We start from the raw sequence: 14,666 nt of genomic DNA, 5'->3' as shown, positions 1-14,666 counted from the left end.
CTTGTATATTCATGGTGTTTACTGAGATCCCAGAGCTAACAGCTGTTGCACTGATTGGGGAGGAGGGAGTTGATATTGGCCCATAAATTCCGTTCCCTACGGGTGTGTATGCGCTGTGCACTCACCTGTAGGGCCAACAGAAGTGCCAGTTTTACACATGCGCTGGAAACCGGAACTTCCGTTTTTTAATGAAAGTGTTTCACAGGTCAAACGCCTGCGCTGATAGGCAGCGCATACGGCCGCAACTTCCGTTTTTTTCAGCAGTTGCTTCAGTCCAGCTAAGTCTGAAACAGCTGCGCCTGGAAAAGCAGGAGCAAGGCAGCCTGCTTTTAACAAGGTAAGAGGTGAAGAAAGTAAAATAATTTTTTTCCCCACTGATTTATCATTTTAAAATACTTTAACGAAAGGTAAGTTTATTTTTAGCCCCGCTAAAAACTTTAATTATTTTTTTCAAAAATTTAAATTTTTGTTTAAAATAGTTATTTTGTGTAATTTATAGTTATTTTAAAAATGTGATTTAAAAAAAAAAAATTATTTGCCGTTTTAGTTAGGTTTTGGGGCCGATCTCTATTCATAGATTTGACAGGTCTTCCTGTCAAATCTATGAATAGAGATTCCCTGCTCCGATTGGCTCTCCATGGCCCACATGAACCCAGGGGACACTTTGAACTAACTGCGCCCCTGGGATACGCGAGCACTGCACGCCGGCAGCTGGAGGAGGCCCAGGATTGGAATCCCACACGGGCCCACAGCACAACGGCAGGCGCGCTAGGTAAGGGCAGGTCGGGGGCTTGAAGTTTTACTTATGTTTTGGGGCTGATCTCTATTCATAGATTTGACAGGTCTTCCTGTCAAATCTATGAATGGAGATTCCCTGCTCTGATTGGCTCCCCATGGCCCACGTGATCCCAGGGATGCTGCGAACTAGCTCCGCCCCTGGGATACGTGGGCCCTGCACACCGGCAGTTTGAGGAGGCACATTAACGGAATTCTGCACCTCCCAGGAGCCCTCTGGTCCAGGCGCAGATTTTTCAGGATCGCAGCCCTCCGCCCACTGCGAACGGAATTTATGGACCATCATGTTTAACAAGGCAATGTTCTCCTTCTCATTTCAATTTTTCTGTCTAACCCTCCTATTAATATTATATTTGTTACAGAGCATCAGAGCCTGGAAGCGCCTGTCACCACCATGGCTGAAGGCCCAAACAGGGGAGACGATCCAACATCTTCAAAAAGAATGAGAATGGACACAGGTAGGTTCACAAAATACTTTAAAATACAATTTCTGTCCGAACAAAAGGTCCGGATCTTGTGCATGAATCTGCAGCTCACACAGGAAGAGGGAACAGGGCAGGGACTGAGCACAAAGAGGGAAGTGAGTCACCATCGAGAGGGACGCCGCAGTCACAGGTGGAGGGATGCCCTGAGCACTGGAAATGTCCAATAGATACATGGTATTGGGGACTGTAAGGTGGATAGAGACATTGACTCAGAGGAGGGTCTTCCTGAGCAACAGTGTGGTACCAGGGAGCAGGAGGCCACCCCGAGTGGGGTGGAGCTGAGGCAGGTGGGGCACAGGAATAGGAGAGCGATACTGGTGGGAGATTCTACCGTCAGGGGAATAAACAAGCGCTTCTTCAGCCCTGAGCAGGTGCCGAATGGCTAGATGCATCCCTGGTAGCAGAGGGAATAACATCCTGGAACAGGTGGGACCAACTCTGGGAAGGAAAGGAGAGCAGAGAATAGCCATGGTCGGAACCAGTAACACGGTTATAAATACGTTTATAGAGGGATTATTAATACTTAGGCACTAAACTAAGGAACCAGGCCTCAAGCTGTTGAGCTCCAGATTGTTTTGCACTAGGCTGCTTCAGGAGGGAAATATGAGGCAGGTCAATGTGCGGCTACAGGGCTGGGGCAGGAGGGAAGGGTTCACTTTCTTGGGGCACGAGGGTGAGTTCAGGGAGAAGGGAAGGGACAGCCGCCATCTGTACTGACAAGCAATAATGGTTTTACTGATAAGGTGAATGGAGCAGTGGGAGGGGATCAGGCGATGTGACTGGAGAGTGGGAAATATCCGGTTCTGAGACTAGAGAGTGGAATTAATAAAAACGTTGCAGCTGAAACAGAAGATTTAAGAAACAGTGAAAAGTTATTGGCAAGGAAAAGGAAGGAGGATTTGAAATAGTGAGAGATAAAGTCACTTGATTTAACAAAATATAATAAACTGGGACTAGTCAACATTCCAAACGTTGGAGCTAATATTCAGTGTTGTGTATGTGAGTGTACAGATCATTCCAAACATTCAGAAGCATGAGAGATGTGATCTAGTATTTAAAAGACAGGGCCTGGGTTTTCACAGGATTCAGAGGGAAATGTTCTTGGTGATAACATATTGAGGGAAGTGCAAACAATTTGTGGACGCCAGTATTAATAAAGCGTTCTATGACAGCGCAAGAACAACAACAAGAACAAACTTGCGTTTGTACAGCACCTTTAATGTTGTAAAAGGTAAAACGTCTCGATGTGCTTCATAGGAGTGCTATCAGTCAAAATTTGACACCGAGTCACAAGGAGATATTAGGACAGGTGAGCAAAAGCTTGCTCAAAGAGTTAAGGTTTAAGGAACGTCTGAAAGGAGGAGAGCAAGGCGGAGAGGTTTAGAACATAAGGGTGTTCCAGGGAGCAATGCTAAGATGGAATCCATATGTACGCAGTTCAGCAATAGGAAGGGAGACAGTACAATTCTCAGTGGGTTTTGCAGGCCAGCAAGCAGTGGAGGGCAGATACAGGGGGGACTGGGGAAACTAGTTGTGGAGGATGCAATTTTGGGGATATACAAAATATTTCCTTTACTTTCTAAAATGATGGTTGAAGTGAAAATGTTGATGTACTAGAGGAGGATGCGGGTCCACAGGTAGAGATCACTGTAGAGAAGGATTTGTATCTGAGAAAAATAGCTGAGGTGGAGAAGTCACTGGGCTCAGAAATAATGCACCCCAGGCTGTTAAAGGAAGTCAGAGAGGAGATAGGAGGGACTGATCACAGCATTTCAACCCACGTTTAATATCAAAGATATACAGGTGGACTGAAGGAGCCGAAGTGATGATTCTGTTATAATGTGGAGAGAGGATCAATCTGGTAACCAGAGACTATTGTGTCAAACTCCTCAAATCCGTTAATCCAGTTCGAATTCGTGAGCAGTTAGTGATAAAGAGGATGATGAGGGGAGGCTGGAACGAATTAGCTGTATAAAAGTCGTATATGACAATTTTACGAACAATGACAGACAGGTGAAGACCCTTTGGACCAGCCAGCCTTTCCCAGGCAATTGCAAAACTTTGTCGATACTTTGTCGCCCTATTCCAAACAAAACCATGTGATGATCTGGTGGAAAAAAACACAGGTAAAAACACAGGCCAATTTGGGGGATTAAAATATGGGAAATTCCTCTCCGACCCATCTAGGCGATTGAAACTAGTCCAGCGGATCAATCTTACACTGTATTCCCGGAAGTTCCTTCCTGTTGTAAGAGGTGATGTCTGCACCAAACAGGAACAGGTCCAGCTCTCGCCTGAAGGAAATCAGCCAGTCAGCGTCCACCGCCAGAGAAGGTATCCTGTTCCAGAGGTCAACTGTTCTCTGGGAAAAGAACCTTCTCCTGACATCAAACTTAAATCTGGCCCTGCACAACTTAAAATTGTGACCCCTGGCCCTCCCTAACCTAACCCTAACAAACTGTCAACTGGAACACAATCTATTCCCTTCATCATCTTATAAATCTCAATCAGATCACCACTAAGTCTTTGCTTCTCTAAAGTGTAGAGTCCAAACTCTTTGCCTATCTTGATAACTAAGTTGCTTTATACTGGGAATTAGTCTAGTGTCCCTCCTCTGCAACAGTTTCAAAGCCTCAATATCACCCACCATGTGAGGAGACCAAAACTGGACACAATATTCCAAGTGAAGCTTTTACCAAGGTCTTGTACTAGGACAAAAGAGGTCCTCTTATACCCAATTACCCTATGAATGCACCCCAACACCCTCTTTACTCTAGCTATCACTTCACAGCATTGCTCCTGTACCTTTAGATATGTATGGACTAGAATGCCCAGATCTTCCTTTCTCCCCCTTCTTCAATGCTTCTCTATGAAGGGTGTATGAATGTTGAGCATTCGCCCTGTCCACAGGCGTAACGCTGCACTTATCCAAGATAAACATTATTTGCCAGTCATGAGGCCAATCTGCCAACACATTAAGATGCAGTTGTTTTGAGATGTGACTATACAGGGCAAAGGAATGTTGTACATGACGTGCGTATGGATTTTCAGAAGGTGTTTGATAATGTGACTCACAGGAAGCTTTAGCCGTTTGGTGTAAGATGAAATGTAGCAGCTGGGCAGAAAGTGGATAATGTGTTTAGTTTTCTTCATTTGTGTTCACAGATCCGAACTCTACAATCACTGAGTTCTTGACAAAGTGCAACGATTACCAGCTGTTCCAGTTCACAAAATTCTACCGGGACAGACTGGAACAGGCGATTGAAGGAGGGGTGGATGGAGTCAGCTCGTTGTTAACATACGAGAGGCATTTCAGTGGACAGGAACATCGGGTGAGTGGGAGGGACACAGAATGAGTTTGGATTACTTAAAAATCGGAGAACTAACAGGAAATCAGATCTTAGTATCATAGAATGTTACCAAAGAGAAACAGGTCAAATAGGAAAGAAATAGATAAAACTGAAAATATTGTGAATCTGAAACAATGATATGAAGAGGTGAAAATACCCAGCGGACCCGACAGTATCTCTACAAAGAACAGGGGAACGCTTCGGGTGCAACTCTTGTGTGGACTGAAAACAAAGGGAGACAGTTTTAGTGGAACTGGGAAAAGGAGCGACCAGAGGCAACTAACAGAGATTAAATGGAAGGTCATGAGTTTATTGACCAAGAAGCTACTTAATGGAAATTAACGAACTGAGACACGAGAAGAATCATCTGCACAGTAAATGAGAGGCATTTCAAGAGTAAAAACAAAAGGTAAAATGATTAAAATGTATGAGACCCAAAAAGGGAAACTTACTCCCAAAAAATGAGGATTGAAAACCTGATGTTGTGCAGGTTTTTCCTCCCCCTGCATCACTGGGGGTCAATTCCAACTTCAGCGGAGACGCAATGCTGGAGTTAGAACCTGTCGTGGATCGTCACTCCCTGGGAGAGCACTTCAGAAAATTACAGCAAGCAGCCTGTACTGTTCTGTCAGTTACCTTTAATGGAATAGAACTAAATGGAAATGATAATCGGGCGGGGTGAATAATGGACGGTCGACCTGCTGCCAACTTTCCAAGTTGATATCCTCGGCTGTAATGTATATACCTTTTAAGGGGGGAACTACTTTTTACAGCTCATGTATACTGTAGTACCGACAGTGACCACACCTGTATATAGCACTGAGTAGTAATCTGTACAGGCAGTTGCAGTGTGAGCCACGTTGAGTAAACACCTGTTGTACCGTTCTCCACAGTCTGTGTCTTATTATACACAGACGCAACATTGGCGACGAGGCAGGTTCGAACCTACCTGCAACTCTGCATCACCTCCCGGGGATTCGTTCCTGGAGATCAGTGGATTGGAGGTCAAGGCCAGAGACTCGGGCGTCGACCACGGGCAACCACCCAGTCATCCAGCAGAGACTCGAGAATTGCTGGGGAGGCTGTCGAGAGCCAGGCTTGGCTTTCCAGTCGAGGTGGTCCAGCGAAACGGGCTGGCAACAGGTAGTGCGCAGACCCTTCCCAGACAGCGGTGGGCTAGAGCCCGACCGAGCGGCACAGCAAAGGGCCGAGCAGTGTCGACGGGGGAGAGAAAGAGAGGGCAGAGCACACAGCGCGCAGCAGGTGTTCAGGGGCCGAGCAACATCGGAGAGAGGGAGAGAGAGACGAGCAGAAACCCGCGAGGTGCCACCATTGCCACGAGGACCGCCGAGAGCGGCGTTGGCAGCAGCGCAGGAGAAGCACGCCAAACATACAGGGCGCCGCCATTGCCACGAGAACCGCCGGGAGCGGCGTTGGCAGCAGCGGGGGAGGAAGGAAAGCGCAGGAGACGCCATTTTAAGCCATTGGGAGACGCCATTTTAAACCACACACAAAATGCCAAAGAGTGGCAGTATCACCGCATTTGACAATGCAGTCGAAGATTGAACTACATATGTCAAACGAATAGAGGTGTACTGCAAGGCAAATGAGGTGTCAGATGACAAGAAAGCGTCGGTATTGTTAAATTTAATGGGTGCAAAGACGTATGGTTTATTACGAAATCTAGTAACCCCAATGAAGCCAATGGAAGAGTTTTGAAGACATAGTAACAATACTAAAGGAACATTTAAACCCCACACCGCTGCTGATAGCAGAAAGATTCAAGTTTCACAAACGGAACCAGCATAAGGATGAAAGCAATGCTGATTATTTAACAGAACTGCGCAAACTATCGAAACACTGCCAGTTTGGAGCGCGACTGGCAGTTACCTTAAGGGACAAGTTTGTGTGTGGGCTTCAAAGTGAAGGAACCCAGAAACGGCTTTTATCTGAAAAGGACCTTATGCTGGAAAACGCTTTCAGCATTGCGGTATCATATGAAGCAGCAGCACGGGGCGCTGCAGAGATACAACAGAGACCGCAAGAATATGGCACAAACGAAATGTCATATGGAACAGAGAAGTGCTATCACTGCGGCAGAACAACACGCGACCAGAATGATTGCTGGTTCAAAGACAACGTGTGCAGACAGTGTGGAAAAGTAGGACACATAGCACGAGTCTGCAGGTCAGGAAAGAAAACCAGCAATAAGAAACCTACCAAAGGAAAGTACAAGAAGGTACATAAGATGATGGAGAATAGTTCAGACGAACAAAAGAGTGATAACAACTCCGAAAGCAGGGAACTGAGTTGTCTGAAACTACATAATGTGATCACAACGGAGGATCACCGAACTATTTGGGTCACTCTCAAGTTAGCAGGAGTCCAGGTAAAGATGGAATTGGACACAAGATCAGCCCTAACAGTCATAAACCGACGGGACTGCGAGCGCTATTCTCGCACATACCCTTGAGGCACACAAAAATTATTTTGAAGACGCACATGGGGCAAAAAGTCTACCCCAAAGGAAAAATAAGGGTGACCGTTATATATAACGGTAAGGAAACACCAAAACTAGACCTGTATGTATTGCAAGATGGAGGACCACCATTACTGGGACGTGAATGGATCCGGAAAATACAACTGGATTGGCATTCCATACAGGCACTGACTGTGGCTGACAAAAAGGATGACAACATCACACCTGGGCGACTGTCAAAGATCCTAACTGACGCGAAAGAAGTGTTCCAGCAAGGACTCGGAACACTAAAAGGCATGACAGCGACGATTAAAATTGAAGAGCTGGAGAGTCTGGAACGTCCAGGTGTACTGTCCAAGGTAGACTGGAGCGAGTGGGCTACACCCATCGTCCCTGTGATGAAAAAGTCATTGAGCAGCACGCCTGGGGAATCGAGGAAGGTTCGCATCTGTGGGGACTTTAAGGTAACTGTGACCTGGCCTTCACACCGTACAATATCCACTTCCGCGGATTGAAGATATTTTCGCCTCGCTATCTGGAGGGAAACACTTCACTAAGATTGATCTGGCACAGGCGTATCTTCAGATGGAGGTAGAAGAAGCATTAAAAAAAACCTCACAATCAACACCCATAAAGGTCTCTACCAATACAACTGGCTGGTATTCGGGGTAGCATCAGCTCCGGCTATTTGGCAGAGGGCAATGGAACAAGTCCTGCAAGGGATCCCAGGGACCCAGTGTTATTTGGACGACATCCTGGTCACGGGCGAAAATGACAGTGATCACCTTGCCAACCTGGAGCAGGAGCTCACTAGATTGCAGGAATATGGGCTCCGAGCTAACCGCCCCAAATGCGAGTTTTTTAGAAAACAGATCTCGTATTGTGGCCACGTTACTGATAAAGAGGGGTTACATAAGTCCCCAGAGAAGATTGAGGCAGTAGTCAAGGCTCCAGCACCGGAAAATGTTTCACAACTGAGGTCGTTCCTCGGGCTGGTAAACTACTACCATAAGTTCTTGCCAAATTTGTCTACAATACTACACCCACTGAACACCCTACTGCAAACTGGGGTGCCATGGAAGTGGAGTGACGAATGTAGACGAGCTTTCCAGAAGAGCAAAACACTAATCACATCGAAAGAGGTATTGGCCCATTACAACCCGGCATTACCAATTCGGTTGGCATGTGATGCGTCACCCTACGGCATTGGAGCGGTGCTGTCGCACAAATTCTCGGACGGCTCAGAGGCCAATAGCCTTTGCGTCACGATCACTAACCTCAGCTGAGCGTAACTATGCCCAGATTGACAGGGAGGCCCTCAGCCTAGTGTGGGGAGTGAAAAAGTTCAATCACTATCTGCACGGGCAGAAATTCACCTTGCTGACTGATCACCAGCCTCTTGTCTCCATTTTTAATCCGAAGAAGGGCGTTCCGGTGATGACTGTGCAACGACTACAAAGATGGTCACTTTTTCTAGGGGCGCACCACTATGAGATTGAATATAAGGGCACGAAACAGCATGGAAATGCTGATGGGCTATCACGCCTGCTACTGCCTACTGCGGAGGAAGCACCAGCAGTGGATCCTGTCGAAATATTCCATTCGACTATAGTTGAAAACCTACCGGTAACTAACGCTTGTATCGAAAAGGAAACCCGAAATGACCCGACACTGTCTCGGGTATATGATTTGACGGTGAAGGGTTGGCCAGCACATGGCGACTCACTGTTGCCAGCATTCTCGACAAGGAGAGAACAGCTGTCAGTGTGCTGGGGGACCTTGATGTGTGGATCCCGAGTGGTAATTCCACCCAAGTTAAGGGATAGACTGCCCAATGAGCTTCATGAGGGTCATCTGGGAGGGGTGAAAATGAAAAGCCTAGCCAGGGCTTATGTGTCGTGGCTGGGAATCGATAAACAAATCGAGGACCTGACCAAGAGCTGTTCAGGATGCCAGAAAGTCCAAAATACACCACCACAGGACCCTCTACACCCATGGGAGTGGCCCTCATCTCCATGGCAATGGGTGCATATTGATTTTGCTGGTCCATTCATGGACTCAATGTTTTTAATAGCCGTGGATGCACACTCGAAACGGCCTGAGGTCATCAAAATGTCCTCCACCACCACGGAGAAAACTATTGCAGTCCTACGGACCATTTTTGCCAGGACTGGCTTGCCAGAACAGATTTGCTCCGACAATGGACCACAGTTTGTGTCCGAAGAGTTACGGAGGTTATTGAAAAAGAATGGGGTAAGGCATTACACATCCGCCCCGTATCATCCAGCCACAAGTGGATTGGCTGAGAGGTTTGTACAAACCTTTAAGAAGGGAATAAAGGCTATGTACAATGAAAACATTCCGCTGCAGCACAAGGTGGACAATTTCCTGTTCGCCTACAGGAATGCGACACATGCAGTCACCAACCAAGCCCCAGCCATGATGTTCTTTAACCGAAGGTTAAGATCTCGCCTGGATTTGCTCAGACCAAACGTACGAAGAGATGTTGAGAGTAAGCAATTCCAGCACATCCATGAGAAGCCAACAAGGAGCTTCAATGTAGGGCAACCAGTCTTGGCCCACGACTACCGAACAGAAAAATGGCAGCCAGGAACGATATGCACACGGCAGGGCCCACTAATGTACACAGTGGACGTTGGGGAGAGCATCGTGAGACGCCATGCTGACCAGCTCCTAGAATCACAGGAACAAGTCAACCCCATGCCTCGCCCATACGTACCTGGTGATGAACCCAACGTACAGGTCGCATCTACCCCAGAAACGGTAGCATCAGAAGCTGATGAACCAACCGACGTCAGGGGGCCAGAATCCCCTCCACACCAAGAGCAAGACACTCGGGAAAGGCGCTAACCAGAAAGGATCAGGAAGCCTCCCCAAAGACTGAATATATAAATAGACTATTTTCAGCTAATGTTGCATGTTAAAAGTGTTAATTGTAATTAGTTTGATATTTAATTGTTAAATGAGTGTTATGGTACGGTTAATCTAAAAGGGGAGGAATTGTAATGTATATACCTTTTAAGGGGGGAACTACTTTTTACAGCTCATGTATATACTGTAGCACCGGCAGTGACCACACCTGTATATAGCACTGAGTAGTAATCTGTACAGGCAGTTGCAGTGTGAGCCACGTTGAGTAAACACCTGTTGTATCATTCTCAGCAGTCTGTGTCTTATACATGGACGCAACATCGGCAGTTTACTCTCATCCCAATCTCCTGCTCACTACCCATTCCCGTTAATATCCCACCTAGTCTAATCCCAATCACCTGCTCACTACCCATTACCGTTAATATTCCACCTAGTCTAATCCCAATCACCTGCTCACTACCCATTACCGTTAATATTCCACCTAGTCTAATCCCAACTTCCTGCTCACTACCCATTACCGTTAATATCCCACCTAGTCTAATCCCAACCTCCTGCTCACCACCCATTACAGATAATATCCCACCTAGTCTAATCACAACCTCCTCCTCACCACCCATTACAGATAACATCCCACCTAGTCTAATCCCAACTCCTGCTCACTACCCATTACAGATAATATCCCACCTAGTCAAATCCCAATCTCCTGCTTACTACCTGTTGTGTATGTACCTTTTAAGGGAAGAACTGGTTTTAGACCGCAGTACCGGCAGTGACCACCCCTGTATAAAAGGCCCTAGCAGGCTTCTGTATTTCAGTATGACGTTGCCCTCCTGTTAAGTAAAGTACCTGTTAAACTGTTCTCCCGAAGTCCGTGTATTATTGAGGTGCGGACTTTACAGTGGCGACGAGTAAGTTCGAACTCACCTGCAGTGTGGCATCATCTCACGGGGATCTCGCCCTGAGAGGAGGTTTCTTGGAGGTCGTAGTCTGAGCAACGGGCATCCACCGCGGGCAACTGCCCAAAGAATTCATCGGTGTTCGGAAGATTGCGGGAGAGACTGTGGAGAGCTGTGCTTAGCTCCCCAGTTGAAGTGTTCCAGCAAATCGTGCTGGTGGCAGGTAGTGCGCTGACCCTTCCAGACTGCGGCGGGCTCAAGCTCGATCGAGCGGCTCTACAAAACGAGCTACGGAGCATCGCCGGGAAAAGAAAACGAGAGAGAGAGAGGGTGGAGCACACAGGGCGCGGTCGGTGCTCAAGTACCGGGCAGCGGAGTGAAAATAAACGGGGGGGGGAAGGAAAGCGAGACGCACCGAAGCCGCAAGTCACCACCATTACCCCATAGAACGCTAGGAGCAGCGCGGCAGCAAGGGGAAGAAGGAAAAGCGCGGGAGGCACCATTTTATCCCGTTGGGGAAGAAGGAAAAGAGTGGGAGGCGCCATTTTAAATCACCCAAGATGCCGAAAAGTGGCAGTATCACTGCTTTCGACAACGAGGTAGAAGACTGGACCACGTATGTGGAAAGAATTGAAGTGTACTGCAAGGCAAATGAGGTGGCCGATGGGAAGAGGGCATCGGTATTATTGAATTTGATGGGCGCGAGTACATATGGCCTATTGCGAAATTTAATTACCCCAGCTAAACCAATGGAGAAAAGTTTTGAGGAAATTGTTAATATATTACAGGAACACCTAAACCCTACGCCACTGCTGATAGCAGAAAGATTCAAGTTCCATAAAAGAAACCAGCACAAAGATGAGAACAATGCTGACTACCTTACGGAACTACGCAAGTTATCGAAGCACTGCCAGTTCGGAGCAGGACTGGCAGACACCTTACGGGATAAGTTTGTCTGCGGGCTCCAGAGTGAAGGAACCCAGAAACGACTACTTTCAAAAAAGGACCTGACGCTAGAACAGTCTTTCAGCGTGGCAGTATCCTATGAAGCAGCAGCATGGGGAGCTGCGGAAATACAACAGAAACCACAAGAATACAGCGCTAACGAAATGGCGTATGGAGCAGAAAAGTGCTATCGCTGCGGCAAAACAACCCATGAGCAGAAGGACTGCTGGTTTAAGGACAAAGTATGCAGGCAATGCGGAAAAATGGGACATATAGCAAGAGTCTGCAGGTCGGGAAAGAAAACCAACACGACAAGAACTACTAAGGCACAGTTCAGGAAAGTAAAGAAAGCGACAGACAGTAGTTCGGAAGATCAGGAGAGTGATAAGGACTCCGGGAGCAGGGGACTAAGTTGTCTAAAGTTACACAATGTGATCGCAAAGGAAGATCACCGAACCATTTGGGTCACCCTCATGATAGCAGGGTCCCCAGTAAAGATGGAATTGGACACAGGATCAGCCCTAACTGTCATGAATCGATAAGACTATGAGCGGCTATTCTCTCACATACCCTTAAAGGACACGTCCATTGTATTGAAGACATACACGGGGCAAAAGGTCTACCCCAGAGGAAAAATAAGGGTGCCAGTTAAATATAACGGCAAGGAAACACAGAAACTATATATGTATATACTATGAGATGGAGGACCACCATTATTGGGACGTGAATGGATCCGAAAGATACAATTGGATTGGCATTCCATTCTGGCGCTAACCGTGACTGACAAAAAGGATGATGACGTCGCACCTGGACGTCTGCCACAAATTCTATCTGACGCAGAAGAGGTGTTCCAGCAAGGACTTGGGACTCTAAAAGTAGTAAAGGCAACCATAAAGATTGAGGATAACGTAAATCCAAAATTTTTCAAGGCCAGACCAGTGCCATACGCGATCTGCCCAGCCGTTGAAGCTGAACTGGAGAGTCTGGAGCGTTCGGGTGTGCTGTCCAAGGTGGACTGGAGCGAGTGGGCCACACCCATCGTTCCTGTAATGAAGAAAGTATTGAGCAGCACACCTGGGGAGCCAAAGAAGGTTCGCATCTGTGGGGACTTCAAGGTGACTGTGAACCCAGTCCTGCACACAGTACAGTATCCACTTCCGCGGATAGAAGATATTTTCGCCTCACTATCTGGAGGGAAACGTTTTACAAAGATTGATCTGGCCCAAGCGTATCTACAAATGGAGGTGGAAGAAGCATCTAGAAAATACCTCACAAACACTCACAAAGGCCTTTACCAGTACAATCGACTGGTATTCGGGATAGCATCGGCCCCAGCTATTTGGCAGAGGGCAATGGAACAAGTCCTGCAAGGGATCCCGGGGACCCAGTGTTATTTGGACAACATCCTGGTTACGGGCGAAAATGACAATGAACACCTTGCCAACCTGCAGCAGGTGCTCACGAGATTACAGGAATATGGGCTACGAGCCAACCGCCCCAAATGCGAGTTCTTCAGGAGACAAATCTCGTATTGTGGCCACATGATTGATGAGGAAGGGTTGCATAAGTCGCCGGACAAGATTGAGGCTGTCGTCAAGGCTCCAGCACCGGAAAATGTATCACAACTGAGGTCGTTCCTCGGGTTGATGAACTACTACCATAAGTTCTTGCCGAATTTATCAACAATTCTGCACCCACTGAACGCCCTGCTGCAAACTGGAGTGACATGGAAATGGAGTGATGAGTGTAAGCGTGCCTTTCAGGAATGTAAATGCCTAAGCACTTCAAAAGTAGTATTGGCCCACTACAACCCAACACTACCGATTCGGTTGGCGTGTGATGCGTCACCCTACGGCAGTGGAGTGGTACTGTCATACAAATTCCGTGATGGTTCAGAGAGGCCAATAGCCTTTGCGTCGCGCTCGCTAACCTCAGCCGATCGTAACTATGCCCAGATTGACAGGGAGGCCCTCAGCCTGGTGTGGGGGGTGAAGAAGTTCAATCACTATCTGCACGGGGAGAAATTCACCCTACTGACTGATCATCAGCCCCATGTCTCCATTTTTAACCCAAAGCAGGGCGTTCCGGTGATGACGGCGCAACGGCTGCAAAGATGGTCACATTTTCTAGGGGCACATCAGAACGACATTGCGTACAAGGGTACGAAACAGCATGGAAATGCTGATGGGCTGTCACGCCTACCGTTGCCTATGGTAGAAGAAACACCTGCAGTGGACCCTGTTGAGATATTCCATGTGACCATAGTCGAATGTTTGCCTGTTACAAACTCGAGTATAGAGAAGGAAACCCGAAATGACCCGACACTCTCTCGCATCTACGATCTGACGGTGAAGGGATGGCCAGCATATGGCGACTCGCTGTTGCCAGCATTCTCACCAAGGAGAGAACAGCTGTCAGTCTGCTGGGGGACCTTGATGCGTGGAACCCGAGTGGTAATTCCACCCAAGTTGAGAGATAGCGTGCTCAATGAGCTTCATGAGGGTCATCTGGGAGGGGTAAAAATGAAAAGCCTAGCCAGGGCGTTTGTGTGGTGGCCGGGAATCGATAAAGAAATCGAGGATATGACCAAGAGATGCACAGGATGCCAGAAGGTCCAAAACGCTCCACCACAGGCCCCGCTACATCCATGGGAGTGGCCCTCATCTCCATGGCAACGGGTACACATTGATTTTGCTGGTCCATTCATGGACTCAATGTTTCTAATCGCTGTGGACGCCCATTCGATATGGCCAGAGGACATTAAAATGTCCTCCACCACCACGGAGAAAACTATTGCAGTCCTAAGAACCATCTTCGCCAGGAA

The 14,666-nt window shown here is 47.5% G+C and overlaps 1 protein-coding gene across 1 annotated transcript in view; it reads left to right on the top strand.

Moving 5' to 3' along the window:
• Window positions 1–1,189: 1,189 nt before the first annotated feature.
• Window positions 1,190–14,666, top strand: part of LOC147092613 (NACHT, LRR and PYD domains-containing protein 3-like) — a 34,648-nt gene continuing 21,171 nt past the window's right edge. The window contains 2 exon segments of the mRNA XM_085975745.1: window positions 1,190–1,253; window positions 4,446–4,612. Of these exon segments, the coding sequence (XP_085831871.1) occupies window positions 1,190–1,253; window positions 4,446–4,612 (231 nt within the window).

Source organism: Somniosus microcephalus, unplaced genomic scaffold (assembly GCF_052327205.1).
Source record: "Somniosus microcephalus isolate GS21.2 unplaced genomic scaffold, FLI_Smic_1.0 unresolved_chr2, whole genome shotgun sequence".
NCBI lineage: Eukaryota > Metazoa > Chordata > Chondrichthyes > Squaliformes > Somniosidae > Somniosus > Somniosus microcephalus.
Note: the sequence above shows the minus strand (reverse complement) of the source record. Positions and strands in the feature narration are given on the sequence as shown.